Consider the following 17,912-nt stretch of genomic DNA (forward strand, 5'->3'; position numbering starts at 1 on the left):
ATTATTTTGAATCAAACATTCCAACAGCTTTCAGGTATCACTTAATTCAGTCCAGTCACAGCAAGCTCAGCGTTTAATCTGATATAAGAAACAATGTGCTGCTCAAATCACAAAATTAACATTGAAAGGTATTATGTGTTTATCTGAAGGAAATGCTGTATGTCACTCACGGTTAACTATGGTTCAGTAATTTGCTTGTGAGGCACTTTATGCATTTTTTTTATGTTCAATGTCAGGTTGCTAATGTTACTTAACACCTTACTTATTAAACACCATAGTCAATGATTACTAAAAACCCTATCACTTTTTTACTAGTAATACATACATAAGTATAACTAATTACATTATGTATCTTTTATTAATGCTTAATGATATTTTTTAATTAATTATGTCCCGTAGACATTAATTCACTGCTTATCAGTGCATTAACTGATATGTTAATTATTGTTAGTTAAAACAGTATAACGAATAAAAACATGGTAATAAACATTTTATTGTTATTGTCTATATGTATCATCAACAGGAATTTGGTCAAATATTGTACATTAAAGTTGTGCTTTGAAAATTACAAGCACCAATCAATTTCTATCTACACACAAAATGACAGAAAAATACACAAAATGGCAACAAACAGTTGCCATTTTGTCCAAAACACACATTTTCAGATAGCATTCTCAATTCATGAGTTGAGGCCAGAAAAAAAATGGGTTGCATTTTACAGCAGGAAAAGGAAAAGGCAGCACAGTGGCATTGTGGTTCTCATGCACATCTGCATAACAGAAATAAGCTCATGGGTTCAAACCCTGGGTTTGAAGATTGGGTTCTTTAGTGTAGAGTTTGCATGTTCTCCCTGTGCTTGCTTGGTTTTTTTTTCTGTGTACTCTGGTCTCCCCTCATCATCTAAATACACGTATGTCAGGTTAATTTTAGTCTCCAGATTGTCTGTGGAATGAATGAAAAAAAAAAAAAAATCCTGTCATTTTATTTTGAAAGAGACTTATGTTGTCAAGAATTAATATTTTACACCTCTACAATACTTCTAGAGTCTAATTTGTTATTTTAAGTAATTTCTTAGTGTTCACAAACAAGATTCAGTAAAACTCCCCCTCAAAATAAAGGCCTTTTTAGACAAAATCTCTGTTTTAGGCAATGCTCCAGCTCGCCCACAGCAGCACCAGAGTTCCAGTATACAAGAGCAGGACCAGCAAGTAGAGGCGGAACAGGAGGCGGTCGAGCCTAGAGCAGAGGTCGAGCCACTCAGCCTGAGTGGACGACTCACTGTCCTCCTGGGACAACGCAACGCGGAGAAAAACCAGCTCCTGGAGGAGCCATTCCAGTTTAGAGGGAACATCCAGGATCTCATTTAAGGACAGCAGATCTTCCTCCAGCGAACTTTCATATTCTTCGAGAAGACAGAGAGAAAGAAGACAAGTTAGTTTCAGGAATATTTAATGTCTTGCTATAGAAAAGTGGGAGCTTAAATAGCTTTTTCATTGATGGTTTACATGGGAGCTTTAATTCCTCTTTAGTTCAGAATAATAGTGAAATCCTCTTTAAACTGACCTTGTAAACACTATGCAATATTAATTCTGAATTAAACACACACATGCGCACACACACACGCGAGCATGCATGGTTCACTCAAAGCGAGCGCAAAGTGAAGCCACGGGACAGGCTGCCCCCGGCCGGACACCGTCCATCCTCTGCCCCGCTGCCCACAAAGTGATTGTCTCTGGTGCTCCCACGGGCTGCCCATAACCCAGCCAACTGTGCCACGTGATCAAAGCCAGCAAAGGCTCAATCCACGGTGATGATGTCATTACTTCTAAAATTTCACTAAATAGTCCGCTCCCAGTGGACAATTTTATCTAATAATTTATGAACGGTATCATTGCAGTCCAAACAAATCTGACGTTGCACACCTTTGAACCAAGCAGCAGCCATGTTGAAAGTCTCAGGTCAATCTGAGCCTGATTAGCAGAGATATATGAGGAACACACACACAGAGACAGAAATGCCTTGCTTCATTCCCCCTTCCCTATAATCCTGATAACAGCTGTGTTAAAGTTTGGCTGCTGGTTTTATGGTGCATTGCAATAATTTCAGTCTTGTAATGATGCCCAGGTTGTGGGATCGAGTTAATTAATGTCTGATTTAGGATACATTGCCTCTTTATATGGATTTAGGATTCCTATTTGTGTACACAAACCCTGTCTTGTGTCAATATACATGTTGAAAGAGTTATTCCTGCTTCCACTCAGGTGTGAGTCATCTCTTGATTGCCTTCCCTAACTAATGGCCAAAGGAAATAGATAGAAAAAAAAGTGTATTCAAGTTCCCCCTTTTAAGGTTTTCTGAGGATAAAATAAAAGCCACATGTTGAGCATCACTCTGACTCAATAATGGCTTCTACATGGTGTTCGCTGATAATGTAGTGGGCTGGTCTGGACAGAAGATGCCAGGGCTGAATTTTTGTCCCAGTCCACCCCTGACTATGCATACTCACTCTCTGCAAATAGGGTCCTGCACACACCTCACCCTTTACTTCAACTCTAATGAATTCCTTTGTGCAGCTTATATCTATATTTCCATCATCACCTTTTTTGTCCTTACAAAAAAAAAAGATTCCCCATCAGTGTTTGTACAAATACAAAGCCAACATGTCAAAAGTTCACCTCCAACATGGTTGATGTGATCCAGGGTTTTACTGGAGGTCAATGTGCTCTCTGTAAGGCCGTGACCAGCTGAGCCATACTTGTCCAGCAGGCAGGCGGACACCGACATTTCCTTCACTTCCTTCTCACTGTGGTGGAGCAGCTTCATCACCAGTATGGACTTACTCAGGCTGAGCATCAGCAGAGCCATGCACACCAGAAAGAACACACCTGAATAGAGAAGACAGAGGAATATCACACCTTGTTACACCTTTCTGTGTGAGGATTGCATGTTCTCTCCTTGCTTACAGGGTTTTTTCCTTCCACAATATATATATATATATATTGTGATGAAAAAAATGACACCAAGATCAATAATTTCACAACTTTTTCCACCTTTACCTATACTTGTACAATGCAATGTACAGTGTTTGGATTTCAAGGGGACATATCATGGTTTTAAATCCTTCCTTTTTAGATACAAATCATACAGTTGTGGTCTATATAAAGTGGAACTGCAATGCTTGGTTCTGAATTCCTCATTATTATAGCTCCACCCCTTTTCTACCCCTTTTCTGATGTGCTTCTGAGAGCAACTCGTTTTGGTCTCTTTAAATGCAAATGAGACACTCCATACCCCGCCCCCTCTTCAGGTGACACTCGGTTCAACTCCACCCTGCTCGGCCATTTTTGTAGTTTGATAGAAGAGATTCGGCTATGTCGCGGCGCATAAACTTTTTATTCAGAGGTTATTTACAAAATGTCAACAACAGAAGACTTGTCCATCCAGCTTTACATGTTCGAGCCAGAGTCTGACCCGACGGAGCGAGATGAAAATGAAGATGAACCTGCAGAACCCTAACAAGTGAGCTAACACAAGCACTGAGCTAATGCTAGCGCCAAGCTAACGTCACGAATTGCATTTTAATACAGTCTTTTCGGAGACAAAAACGGCAAAATGAAATGACTAATGAAAACTTTAGACTTAAATTAAATCACGCAGGCCATATCATCAAGGATCTAAAACGAGCACACAGCGCTAACATATGAAGACGGTGCAACTGCTAATGCTAACAAAACAATGACAGGAACATCTTATCATCACACTTTTTAGCGTTATTTACAGCTTACCGAAGTGCTCTGTTCATCGTCTCCAAAGATAGAAGGAATTGAACCCTCAATCAGACAGAGTCTTTCGGCAAATCCTTCTTTATACTGGTGGAGGTTGCTGAAGCAGTCATCCTTGAAGTGTTTCACGCACACAAATATGACCTTACCCACAGATGTGGGTACATTTCCGTGAAAAATAAAACTCAACCAGGCACTTTGAAAAGGTTCTGATGCTGGGAAATGGTGTAATGAAGCGTGTGGGTTACTACATCCAACAAACGAACATTTTGACTTATCCTCTCGTAACTTCGGAATCCTTGAGCGTGGACTACAAAATCACAGCGAGAAATAAAAATGGCGGATTGCTCGAAGTGTTGGGCCTGGAGTCGATGTCCTAATTTGGCAGTTCCGCTGCAAATACTGTGACGTAATAGTTAAAAAAACGTAATAGAGAATAGAAAAATCGAAACAGATTGAAAAATATGACCATAACAGAATATAAAGATATCTACGGAGCACCTGAAGAGACTAATTTGAATTTTTCTGTACTTCTAAACACTCTAAATATACAACAAAATGCATTTAAGGGCTAAAAAAGGGGATTTAGCATGATATGTCCCCTTTAACCAATCACATTCAAACACCTGTCACCATTTAGTGCCTCTGATAAACCCCAAATAAAGTTCAGCTGTTCTAGTAGGCTTTTCTTGACATTTTTGTAGCCACATCTTCCAGCACAAGCCATGGTCTGCCGAGAGCTTCCAAAGCATCAAAGGGATCTCATTGTTCAAAAATATCAGTCAGGTGAAGGATACAAAACAACTTCCAAGGAAGTAAATATAACATGAAACACAGAGAAGACAGTCATTACCAAGTGGAGAAAATATGGCACAACAGTGACTTTACTAAGAACAGGACGTCAGTCCAAAATTGATGACAAAACGAGAAGAAAACTGGTCAGGGAGGCGGCCAGGAGGCCAACAGCAACATTGAAGGAGCTGCAGGAATTTCTGGCAAGTACTGGCTGTGTATGTGACAACAATTTCTTCAAATGTGTGGTCTATGGGGTAGGGTAGCAAGAAGGAAACCTTATCTTACAGAGAAAAACATCCAAGCTCGGCTTCATTTTGCAAAAACACATTTAATGTCACCCAAACGCATGTGGGAAAATGTGTTATGGTCCGATGAAACCAAGGTTGAGCTTTTTGGCCATAATTCCTTTAGTGTATCAAAGTATTTAACATCTTGATGTTAAAAGGTTTATACTCTTTTCAACTACGATTAACTGTAATTGGCGCAAAAACACTCATCACCAAAAGAACACCATACCTACAGTGAAGCATGGTGTTGGCAGCATCATGCTTTGGGGCTGTTTTTCTTCAGCTGGAACTGGGGCCTTAGTCTGGGTGGAGGGAATTATGAACACTTCCAAATACCAGGCAGCGTTGGCACAAAACCTTTGGGCTTCTGTCAGGAAGATGATGAGGAACTTTATCTTTCAACCCTAAGCACACAGCCAAATCAACAGAAGAATGGCTTAACCAGAATAAGATTGAGGTTTTGAAATTGCCCAGCCAGAGTCCAGATCTGAATCCGATTGAACATCTGTGGGGTGATCTGAAGAGGGCTGTGCACAGGAGATGCCCTCACAATTTGTCAGATTTGGAGCAGTTTTGTAAAGAAAAGTGGGCAAATATTGCCTCATCAAGATAGATTCTTACCCAAAAAGCCAAAGGTGCTGCAACAAAATATTAGTTTAAGGGTGTGCATATGTATGCAACCAGGTTATCTGAAGTTTTTCATTTTTCTACTTTAAAGGTTTCAGTTTGTTTTTCAATTGCATTGTACAGGTTATAGGTCACATTAAAGGTGGAAAAACCTGGCATTTGAACGGGGGTGTGTAGACTTTTTATATCCACCATACATATATATATATATATACACCTCTGCACTCAAGTGAAACCACTACTTAATCTAAAACATAAATAATCTTCACACATTTCCAAAGCGGTCCTACCAATGAGTGGAGTTCTGACTGCAGTAACCGGTAGTTCATCCGTTAGGTTGACCCTGAAAACGGTGTAGCCGAGCAGGATGCTGATTTTAAAGGTGATTCGTGTGCCACTGTTCAGAGGCAGGTAGAAACTGACCACATCCACTAACATGAGGAAGATGCTGGGAATGAGGAGACCAACCACGTACAGCAGGGGGCGCCGGCGGATCAACACCTGATTAATAGAAGAGAGACAAGAACGCTTTTTTTATTGGCATTTTATAATTACGGTAATTTATGATTTGTTTTTTAATATATTTATGTTGTTTGCACTGTTGTATTCCTGTTAAATTTAGTTTGTGAATTTGTAAATTCCTCAGACATTAATTATCATTTATCGGCGAAAGGAAACATAGCTTTGCTGCAGATGAAATGGAGTGATTTTATTTGCTATGAATGTTTGTTTATTTTCCCGTTCATTGAGCGCTATTTTTAGACAATATATGTTTGTTGAAATCATACTTCTTTATTTCATTTATAAATAGAATTACAAAGAGTTGCGGGTATGTCAAAAAAGTTGTATAATTATTCAGTTAAATCAATCATACACTGACATAACATACAGATTATAGTGCTGAAATGTTTAGAGGTAAGCAGTGTGTAAAAATGAAAAATCTGGGACGTCCAAAGGGCCAAACCAAAAAAAAAAGTGTTATTTCTAAATTCAGAAAAATAAACACAAAGTGTAATCCACTTAGTTATGTCACAGACCGGCCTTTTGTGTTGGTGGCACTTGCATGCAAATGAGTGTAATGCACCAAGTTGTGAGTTCAAAACTCGGCAGGCTGTTTCTTTGCTCGTCTTCCTTTATTTTTGTTGAACCTTTGTATCAAATGTATTTCTTATTTCTATTCTCGTATACACTTATACATTGTGTAAGTGCAGGGAGAACAACAATTCCCCTCAACCTCTCGTCTCGTGCAGGTGTGATCAACCTACCGATTGTCCCCCCTCACTATTGAAAGGAGTGTATGAAAACTGAATGGTTGTTCGAACGTTCTGCTGAAATCAAGAAAGAGCACAAGATTGTCATGTCGGCCTGTTTCCTACATTAGCTAGACATTTTGCCACCTGAATAAACATTGTGGAAATGTGTGATATTGTTACATGTCAGGGTTTAGTCCACTTCATAAAGTTGTTTCCTTTTCAGGAGATGAATTCTGACATTCTACAAAATATCAAAATGTGGGTGAGTTTTGCTATGCATTTAAGCAGGTATTTATGTTAAACCACAGCTTAGGAATGTGAGGGTGTATTCCTTGATATATCACCATTTCTGAGTGCTTTTAAAAAACTAAATAAAAAACATAAATTCATGGTTTTTTTTTTTTAATTGCAATTTCTGTTTGAGGAAGAGGCCTAAGCTAGAGAAGGTCCAATAAAGACTTTATATGCGAGGATCACATATTGTTTGGATGAAGACTAACCGGCTTTGTTATAGCAAATACTTTGATGGTTGTCACGTGGTGATCTACAATAATAAACTTTACCGCAAAGTAAAATATGGTCAGTAGGTTTTTGAAAGTGGAAGCCACTAGTTTTCTGTAAATTATATCAACAAAGTCAAGAACTGGAAAACATTTTTTCTGCTTTTTTTTTACACTCTTAGCATCCAAACTGCCATGATTTCACTCTGTTCTAGTGAGTCATGAAATGCTCTTTCTCTGAAAGGCTTTGGTTCCTTTAGTTGAATAAATAACACCCCTCCCTGCTCTCCACCTGCAATGGGCTGTGGGGCCATTTTGCTCACCCCTAACAAGAAGTCCATTGATCAGGCAGCCACTGAGACAGTCTCATTATGGTTGCTCACCCTCCCCTGTCTCTCAGCTTCTTTCCCTCTCCGTCTCTTTACTCGGCAGAAACCGCCTCGGCCTCATCATTTGGCATTAGCTCCTCAGCTCGATCCACCAAGGTCGTAGACGATTGCTTTGCACTTTACAATCCTGCCAAGTCTTTATTGGAGGCGGGGGCAACCAACAGAGGGCTTTGATTACAGCAATCATCTATTACACACTCACTTCTTCGAGATTTCTTATATGTCTGTAATTGTGAAACTACTGGGATTTGAAACAGGAAACCTGCACTTTGATACCTGTTAAGTCCATATTGTGTGCTTTTTAGGCTCCCTTGGTGTAATTGCGTTAGTTACTTGCATTGAACTGGATGTGGGCATAGTTGTCCTCATCCTGACGGATCTGCCAGTAGTGTGAAGGGATGGACAGGAGCTCCCATTCTCCGTCATTCATGAACTCCCTCTTGTCAGTAGCAATGGATTCAGCACTCCTCCACAGAGCCAGGTCTATTTCATTTACTGCAGACAGAAGGAAACATCAACGTGTGTCAGAGAATTAAGAAACAACACAGGCATCTTTCAATTGAAGTTAAACCTTTACCCATCAGTGGGTTGTAAGAGATTGTCAAGTGTGTTGTTTAAAACAGAACCATTCATTGATGTCTGTTATATTGCAATTTTTTTTCTGTAAATTATATATTTATCCTTTATTCTCTATCTATCCTTTATTTATCCCTCATCCTTTGTTGTTATTATTGTTGCGGGCTTGTTTCTTTGTTTTTTGTTCCGCGCATCGACTACCAAGTGAAATTCCTTGTGCTGTCTTAAAAACTTGGTAAATAAAACATTTCTGATTCTGAAAGGAGTCTTTAGCATAAAAAGCCTGATTCAGCTAGTCATCTATGTGGGTACTATTGAGAAGTACAAATTTGGCACAAATGTTCTGCACAATGTTCTACCCTCGCTTTGACCTAATGATTACAGGATATAGTAAGAAAACGAGGAATTTTTTTCTGATAAAGCTTACGTTTTTACAGTTAAGTCCAGTGTCAATAATTAGTGGCTCCATTCTTGTATGATTGAAATTGCATTTCCCTGAAAAACAATCCTGAGTTGAATGTTTTGGAAAGTGATGATCACCTGTGGCCTTTACCTGTAAATGTATTTGATTTAGAGTGAAAGAGTCAAACCTTTGTCAGGTTGCAAGATAATAGTTGTTTGATTAGGATTTTAAGGTTTTTTATTTAACTTTTTTTTCCATTGCCATTGACCAGAGAAACCAACATAACAAACATGTCAGTAACAGACCCGAGTGAAGCCAGCTGCGGAAGGTGAAGCTGCAGTTCTGCTTGTCAAACGGGAAGGCGTACAATTCCAGGTTGCAGGCGAGCACAGCCTGTGTGGGCCGATAGTTCTTCACAAAGCCAGAGGAGTTGACATAAACGTAGGGGATCGGCGGAGACTTCCCCTCTTCCACACTTGGAGTTCACATGAAAGAGAAGGAAGCATGAAACATATCATTTTAATGATAATGAACCCAATTTCCTATTATATCCTTTTTATCATTTCAAAATTGTCATGAAAATTTGTATCCATTGCTGAATGATTTTGATACTCTATTCAATAATTTCATAGTTACCGCTCTATATTTGATAACGCTATGGACAGAGCAAGTGAGAAACCAGCCAAAAGCATTTGTCTGTCTTTAAACTGAACCAAAACACTTCTCAGTGCCCTGTGATATTGCGTAGTTTCCTGCTAGCTTAACATCAGTGCAAGCGACCAACAATTGTGCATGAGACGTGACGTACTGTGGTTTGTAATCAAAGTCACTCCAAATCAAATGGATTTAAAGGTATCTTACCGATAATAATAATAAAAAAAAAAAAAACAAGTTTGAAATGCAATATTTAAGTGCTGATTGGTAACAGCTAACCAGCTCTTCTACTTGGTCAGTGCTGGTGCTTGCTTTCACCATACCAGCTTTGCAGATAGGAAATGTACCAACATGTTTAGTATAGATGACCTTTCACAGTTTTCACTCTTTGAACATTTTGCCTTTTAATGTTTTAAAGCAGAGATGATTAATTATTGTGGAAATCACCAAACATATCAAGGCTTTAGGAGTTATTTAAGAGGTCTTTGTTTGAGGTTTGACTGAAGATGTATTCCAACTGAGTTTTCTTTGTGCTTATGTATCAGAATTCACTGCTAAGATGGCTTGTTCAGTATCTCAGCAGAATGATATGGTGCAGATATCAGTGGGTCAGAGTCAGACTAAAGCACTAACAATTCACTAACGATGACATCAGGTATCCAGATGGCATCGGATGACAGAGAGATTTCATTGATGCCATCAAACTCCTCAGGGTCCCACACCAGGAACTCATCTTTCCAGAGCTGAAAACAGCAAGAAAAGGATGAGATTCAAATGAAAAATTTATGCTGATTATTTATTTCTCACTAAACATTCACGTTTTAATGAAGCATAGAAAACAACCGTTTGCCCACCTGTCGGTACCAAATACTTGTGGTAATGCTCTGCGTCTTCCCATCCTAGGAAAACAAAGGTTTGTTATTTTCTTCACCTTTAAAGTTTCTGTAAATCCTAAGTTATTAAGAGAATAAAGTTCACAAAGAGTATAGTTAACTTGAGAGCTTCTTAACCGAATCGTACCACATCAAGGACAGACTGTAATAGGAGGTCTATGTAGACGGTGGTGGGACTGGTCCAGTTGTGAACAGGCCGGACGCCGCAGTCGTACCTCCTCAGAAGTGTCCGGGTCAGTTGGTTCAAAGTGGATCTCTTCGGCCTCTCTGGCACACATTCAGCCTGATGATCTAAAAGTTAAAGCTCAATTACAACTGAGCTAGCGGGGCATGAAACTTAAAACACACCGTGGGGATCAATTTCATTGTTATATATTAGGAAGAAGTGCGTCTGCAAGTAGCCAGGTGTTAGATGATGTTAATAACACTGAATATATCATCAGTGTACTGTACGTGCCTGGCTCAGATTATTTAATCCAACAAAACAGCAGTTTAGGTGAATGTGGGTTCAGCTTTCATTGAAGGGTCGTTCCCCGATAGCAGTGGTCTGATGTTTCAGGGATACAACAACAAGTTTGAGCTACTAACTTTGCCTTAAATAACCACAGATTTAAATAAGAGTCTGAACCAAAGGGCCAGATACCAAAGCACACCCTCAAGAGACTAGTCGAGTCCATGTCCTAATGGAGATTCAGCAGAGATTTTGTGCAGACATGATATACCTTATACTGACATGACTGTATAAAAAATACAATATATTTAAATTTTTCACACATTTTTGCGTCTAAAATGAGCTTTCTAATTATCTTCTGGACTCCAGTATGTAAAAGTGTGCAGATTCTGTATTGAGTCTGCACATCAAGATGAACATATTGTTGAAAAATACAGGATTTAATGTTAAAACTATAAAAGAAAAACTGAGAAGTGTATATGAATAAAATATTTTAATATTATTAGATACTTTATCAAACTATTTAATTCAAATATTGTACACAAAAGATGTCTGTGTTGTGAATAATGATCCAGGCTTTCTTCCCTATCAAAATATTTGATTCATACATTTGCAGACTTAAAATGACTTTCTCATAACTTTTCATGTAAATGTGTGTTGCCTATTGCCAATCATATAAATTGAAATAGTTGCCTATTGGTTGACACTATTATACACAAAAATATGAAAATGATTGCAAGGGGAAAATGACAATCGACACCTGGATTTGTATTATTCAAAACAAAATATATGGCTGTTTCTTTTTAAATGGAAATGTTTAAAAAGCACAAAACATCTGTAAAATAATTATTCCAACTATCAATGAACATACATTGTTAACATAAATTGATAGTAACAAACTTACCTGAAAACAACAGTGTCATCCAAATGAGAGACCTCAAGCTAATTATTCTGTCCTCCATGTTTTAGATGTTGTCCAGATGTCAAATATCTGCTCTGTTATTGGGTAAATCCACTCATGTAGCCTCAGTGTTGACACTGGTGGCTGGTGGAGCGAAGCACGGGGCAGTGCCTTCATTTTGGTTGCACTGATATTGATTTTCCTCAACAGGGTAAAGTGATACATGTGATAGTAGTGAATCAGCCCCGAGAGAAAACTCTCTGAAGGTTGCACACATTGTTGTGCAATTGCAATTATTTAGAGACAAAAGTTGGTCTTTTAATTGGTTGAGTTTAAGTAAAAGAAGGAATGTGCACAAATTTAACTGTATTTTTTTTTTCTTCCTTTTGCACCTTTTAATTTAGTGTGTGTGAAATATATTGAATTAATACAATACATTAAAATTAAACAAATAAGAAAACATTGCATTCTTCTTTTCCTATGACTTCTTCCTATGAATTTTTTTCATTCTGATTTGGACAAATGTATTGACTTTTGGAATGCTTGTACAACATAAAAACATTTGATATACAATAATATTAACAATATGTTTGACGCATCAAGGCTCCAAGGGATCAAGCCTTTTTTTTTTTTTTAAATATCAGTAATCAACACAACTTAAATTATAATAATAATAATTATTATTATTATTATAAAATCTATATTCCATATAAATGTATGATCCTTTTTTAAAGCATCTGTAAATTGAGATTTAGATTTTCTGCTTGTGTGTATATATACATGACTATTAAAATAGATGTCGTTAATTACTAATTTAACAATACAAAATAACGTTTAATAGATATTCTAATGTTTTGTTCTTATTACTGGCAGAGTTGGTCCTCCACATGTTTATGTTCATTTGTAACTGTATGACTTTTTTTTTTTTTTTTTTTTTTTTTTTCATAGTCATAAGTATGAAGAAAGCTAAAGTTAGGCCCTTATCAAACTGATCTCAAATTACTACAGTTAGTGTTAAAAAGTGTGAGTTTCGCTCAACTTTATTGTGATTTTAAAGACGTTAAAGTGATTCAATAGGAAACCGTTGCTAGGCAAATCACGGGTGTGCGCACGTCGTACGTCGTGCTCGCTCTTCTTCTCGTGCCCGCGCTGTTCTTAAGGGTGAACGCGCACAGCTGGCCGGCCGCTCTCGCCCTTTGACAGATGGAGTTTCTTTGAATCGGACCTGAAACCGTTTGAGGCCAACAAACAACTTAAGAAAAGCGAGTGGAAGTCTGAGTTTAATCTGCAATGAGAAGTGAACCGAGTGACAATGGAGAGAACTCAACGGTGAGCGTAGACGGATAATAATAATTATAATAATGACTAATAAGAATGTGACATGTTTGCGTGCCCGATCATACCCCACTAACGTTAACCGACCTTTGATTTGAGCTGGACCCTGAAGGTTGAATGTGCCCTGAATAAACGGACTTTTTAACAACACATTTAATCAATGTATCATTATCATTTAATAGAAAATATTCTATTTTAACATTTTGAATGGATGGGTAGCTCATACTGTCCTGAGGGGAATCATAATGTCATCATTACAGTCTTCAACCAGTGTGCTACACATTTCACTACATGTTATTATGGCACTAATGTGCTTGTCCCTTTTGACCTGAGGGCAATAATGGCTACAGCAGTGGTTCGAAAACAGAGGTACGCAGACCCATGACATTCGCTTTTATTCTGGATAATAATGGTTTAAAAATATCTGAAATTTAATTCGACATTGTCAAAACAAACATTCCAGATATCTACAACCATCACTTTTCTCTAGGGGTGTCCTGATCTGATATTGATATTGGTCCGATATCAGCCAGAAAACGAATATCGGACTGCATCTAAAACCTCTGATATATTATATTATATTATATTTATTTAATTGTAGAATACTGTAGATATTATGTTGAAGGTTAAAATTTATGTAACCAATTGGTTAATATTAAATGTCGGTTTCTCTCATACCTACTGTTGCTGACTAGTGTTCTCTGTTTGAGTAACATCACATGATCAAGCCTTTTCTAACATTACTACAAAAATAGAGATGTAACGATTAATCGTAAGGCAGTTAAAAATCGATTCATAGGTATCACGGTTGATATCGATTTTCTGAAAATTGAATCGCAGTACTTTTTTTAACCAGCAGAAGTGTAGGCGGCGGGCGGAGTCTGCTAATACTTTCTTTCTGGCTGCCTTCTACTCTTAAATGTTAATAAATGATTCATTGCCCCTTTAGCACCTAAAGAAAATCTGTAATATTACTTGACTATCTGTAAAAGTCACGTTTTTTTATTAGCTCTGTCTGCTAGCGTAGCTTCTCTTCTTCACTGCAAGATATCCGCATGCCAACCGACCACTGTATTACAGCGCCCTCTGCTGGTCCAAACAAATATGACAAATATGACATAAATCATTGCAATCACGTTTTTTTTTTTTTTTTAAAGTCCAATTGTTAAGGCACAAAATACATTTTCAGTTGCACTTTTAATTTTCATTTGTATTATTCCTTTATTTATTTCATTAAAGATTTATTTTTAGTTAAATTGCATTGTTTTGAATAGTTTATCAAGGAATTCTTTTGACAATGAAAAATAAAAGGAAAATAGTACCGTATTTTCTAGTTTTTTTTCCCCAAAAAAAAAATTTGTCTACAGTCCCATTTTGTAAAATAAATCGTAAGAGAATCGTATCATGAACCCAGTATCATGAATCGAATCGTATCGGGAGTTGAGTGAATCGTTACATCCCTAAAAAGAATGTATGATTTGTGCTGATATTGTATCAATGTTTAACCAATATTTAAGGCCGCAATATTGGTATCGTATCGGTAGTGAAAAAGTTGCATCCCTACTTTTGTCATTGATGCCTATAAGAGATAAAACATTACACATTATACATATCTAAAATGTTATTCTAACTAGTCAAAATTGTAATGAAAGATATCTTTAATAACATAAAAGTGTCAAAAAAGAGGTAAGATAAGATATCTTGAACTTGATCCTTTGACCATTAAAAGTGTTGTTGTATATCTTTAATTACTAATTTGACGACTCAAAATGACGTTTGATGTGTCAGTAGCAACATTTTGTTAATAGTTATTCTGGAGATTGGTTTGAGACATCTGCAATTTCATTTCACACAGTCAAAAATAACATTTAGGAGAACCACAAAGTCATTCTGACGAGGCATATCTACGTCACTTTTCCTATTCATGCCTATTGGGAATGCCATTATAGATATCTCGAGTCATTATGACGATGCTGAATGAAAGTTATAGATATCAAAAAAATAAGTTTATTGAGGACAAATGGCTTTTTAGATATATTTCATGATGTACACATGAATAGAAAAATGTATATAATTTAGCCTAAGCAGAATGACATTTGCAATATCTCCAACAGTTATTTAGACTCGTCAAAATGGTGTTGTAGATATATTGTCAATTCCGGATAGGCACATTTTGGCTGTTATGACAGCTTGTTATATATTTACCCCAAAGACATGAATAGGAAGATATATGTATATATATATTAATTATTTAATTACATGAATGTAGACATCTTCCAAATTTGTTTATGTTTCTGAAGTTAGTTTTAAGTAGTTAATCAGAGCCTCCCAAGCAAAAAGTATTTAAAAGGTGAAGAAGAAGAAGTTTTATGAGGATAGGAAATATGTTCATGTGTGGTAAAGTTGTTCATTTTTATTCATTTTTTTGGAATATGGACACTTGATGGATTATACTGCAAAAGAAAGGCAGAGTCATTAGGATTTGATGCTTTGTTTAGGAGGATGTCAGCGTTAAATGGTTCAATTTGCTTTAATGATAGGAAACAATCCTAAAGAGGACATGGCATATGACACGTCAAAGGAAATTCAAACAATCGGATGCTCACATTCACGGCAAAAATCAAGCAAAAAGAGAATAAGAAAAGCACAATAAATGACACGGCAACAATACGCGTTATAATGAAGAAATATTTAGAAAAATGGTCATAAAATCATTAAAAGATTACATGGATTCCTCTCAAATGTTTCTCCTTTTTATTTCTTCTAAAAAGTATCTTAATTCTAATATTTTCAATCCAAAAACCCCACATGTGCATATATATATGTACAGTATTATTCATATATAACTTTCTTATTTCTCTATTGGCGCATGGACGTTAATGTAGAAAACAAAGTCTCTGACGTGTTAATGGTAAATATGTGGTGATGTTTGTCCTTCTTCTGGTGTTGACTTGGGAGGTGTGTGCATGAAAAAGAGACCCACAGTCCTGCCTCTCCATGACTGCCCATGGCACGGTGAGAGGAATGATAAACAGAGCCCTGTGCTATCCATGTCAGTAGCCCAAAATAGAGGTTAACCAAGAGCCTCTTGGATAGACCCCTGGGCTCCATATAAGTCTGGTCAGCCTGTCCTGGGCCTACTGTGTGTGGGTGAGGGAGAGAGAGCGCTTAGACGCCATGTCATGTCCACCTGCTGTTGGAAAAGTAGGCTTTATATAGCGCCTCTCTCTCTCTCTCTCTCTCTCTCTCTCTCTCTCTCTCTCTCTCTCTCTCTCGCTCAGCCTATCCTGTCATTTCTTTTTAGGACTGTGTGTGTCCACACGGTCCAAGCATTAAAGACAATTGGTGCCCGAGTAAGAATGGACATACTTAACAAACACCAAGGTGAAAGTTTAGGAACAAGTTTCTGTAAGGTGGAATAATTTCACTGTTTTGAACAAAATATAACCTTCTTTGGGGCGCACGGTGGCTTGGTGGTTAGCACGTCTGCCTCACAGCAAGAAGGTTCTGGGTTCAAGCTCTGGGGTGGACACCTGGGTCCTTTCTGTGTGGAGTTTGCATGTTCTCCCCGTGCTGCGTGGGTTTCCTCTGGGTACTCCGGCTTCCTCCCACAATCCAAAAACATGACTGTAAGGTTGATGGGACTCTCTAAATTGCCCATAGGAGTGAATGAGAGTGAGTGGTTGTCTGTCTGTGTTGCCCTACGATAGACTGGCGCCCTCTCCAGGGCCGGAGATTGGCACCGGCAGACCCCCACGACCCTGAACAGGAATAAGTGGGTCTGAAAATGAATGAATAACCTTTTTTTATTTTAATGTTTAAAGTCCAACCTTTGCTATTACTATGGGACGTTAAGCAAGTCACTTAATAGTGAAGCAGATTAGTTAAAAAATCGTTGATTAATTGCATATTTCAAGAGAATCGTTCACTTTGGTATAAAAGCATGAAATTTGGCACAGATACTCTCTAAGGGCAACTATTTTGGAAAAAGGCGTTGGCAACTCAAAATATCAATATGGTGGCCATTTTTCAAGATGGGCACCATTGCTATTCAATGGTTATTATATAACCAAAAAATGCTTGGATTGGGCCAAACAAGATGTCAGCGGAAAGGTCTGGTCCGCCCGAGTTCAAAAATAAGGTCAGGACCAGACCTTTCCGCTGACGCATTGTTTGACCAGATTCAAGCATTTTTATTTTTTTTCCACCCAAGTTTTTTGAGGCGATTGAGTGTTTCACCTCAAGTGGGCGCAGTCCATAGGGTGATGCACATATTAGGACTTGGGCGATCTGAGCATTTTTTGGTTTTATAATAACCATTGAATAGCAATGGCGGCCATCTTGAAAAATGGCCGCCTTATTGAATTTTTGAGTTGCCAACTCCTTTTTCCAAAAGAGTTGCCCTTAGAGAGTATCTGTGTCAAATTTCATGCTTTTATACCGAAGTGAACGATTCTCTTGAAATATGCAATTAATCTGCTGCACTATAACCCTAACATCTTGTGTTGTACATTGTTTTAATAAATGTGTCTGCAAATTGAAATTGTATTCTCATAATCTTGTAACTATACATGGCACCACTTAAAAAAAACTATTGTCTAAAGCTATTTCGCCATTTTATGCTACTATATGATATATAAGTGATGGATACAACTTGCATTACCACTGCCACAATTTTTCTACTAACCATGGAACACTGTCAGACCTCTGTTATACTCGTACACTGGAAAGGCGTGCTCATGTTTGCACTTTAATAGTCTTGAGTAGATCTTAACGGTTAAAAACTAAGTGATGGAAATTTGGTAAAATATTTTGGAAAAGATTTGAAAAACCATTGTAAAAAAAGAAGTGTGGGAACCCTGTACATTTTACCTCCTGATACAATTACACAACAAATGCAGATATTCGTATTTTTAAAAGGCTAAAGTTAATGAAATAAAATGTACAATATTACAATGTTAAGTTGCGCTTTAGTATTGTATAGTAAAAAACAAAATCACACAATTTTTTAATTTTTTTTTAAACTAAGTTTTAGGTTTAGGTTTATCATCAACTTTTTGTTTCTA

At 37.5% G+C, this 17,912-nt stretch overlaps 2 protein-coding genes across 4 annotated transcripts in view; one reads left to right on the top strand and one right to left on the bottom strand.

The window, feature by feature from the left end:
* Nucleotides 1-473: 473 nt before the first annotated feature.
* htr3b (5-hydroxytryptamine (serotonin) receptor 3B) lies at nt 474-11,704 on the bottom strand. Its single transcript, XM_028466543.1, has 9 exons — nt 11,515-11,704; nt 10,287-10,450; nt 10,121-10,165; nt 9,900-10,009; nt 8,918-9,087; nt 7,971-8,128; nt 5,782-5,992; nt 2,676-2,885; nt 474-1,402 (listed from the first exon to the last, which is right to left on the bottom strand). The coding sequence occupies exons 1-9, from the start codon at nt 11,570-11,572 to the stop codon at nt 1,143-1,145; spliced, it is 1,386 nt and encodes a 461-aa protein (XP_028322344.1). The 5' UTR covers nt 11,573-11,704; the 3' UTR covers nt 474-1,142.
* Nucleotides 11,705-12,663: 959 nt separating this feature from the next.
* The window catches only part of usp28 (ubiquitin specific peptidase 28), a 28,226-nt gene continuing 22,977 nt past the window's right edge, over nt 12,664-17,912 (top strand). For 2 of the 3 annotated variants that reach the window (XM_028466228.1, XM_028466229.1), the window contains exon 1: nt 12,664-12,840. In XM_028466228.1, the coding sequence (XP_028322029.1) occupies nt 12,802-12,840 (39 nt within the window). In that variant the 5' untranslated portion in view covers nt 12,664-12,801. The remainder of the gene's footprint in view (nt 12,841-17,912) is intronic. The other variant, XM_028466227.1, reaches the window with a different exon arrangement.

The sequence above is a fragment of the Gouania willdenowi genome, chromosome 14, assembly GCF_900634775.1.
Source record: "Gouania willdenowi chromosome 14, fGouWil2.1, whole genome shotgun sequence".
Taxonomy (NCBI): Eukaryota; Metazoa; Chordata; class Actinopteri; order Blenniiformes; family Gobiesocidae; genus Gouania; species Gouania willdenowi.

Bases quoted from the DNA above. Each gene is read 5' to 3' on its own strand.
- htr3b (XM_028466543.1), bottom strand. From the start codon at position 11,572: ATGGAGGACAGAATAATTAGCTTGAGGTCTCTCATTTGGATGACACTG. The intron at 10,451-11,514 runs GTAAGTTTGTTA...TTTAACTTTTAG, and splicing joins GATGACACTGTTGTTTTCAG to ATCATCAGGCTGAATGTGTG. The intron at 1,403-2,675 runs GTGAACTTTTGA...GTCTTCTCGAAG, and splicing joins TCACATCAACCATGTTGGAG to AATATGAAAGTTCGCTGGAG.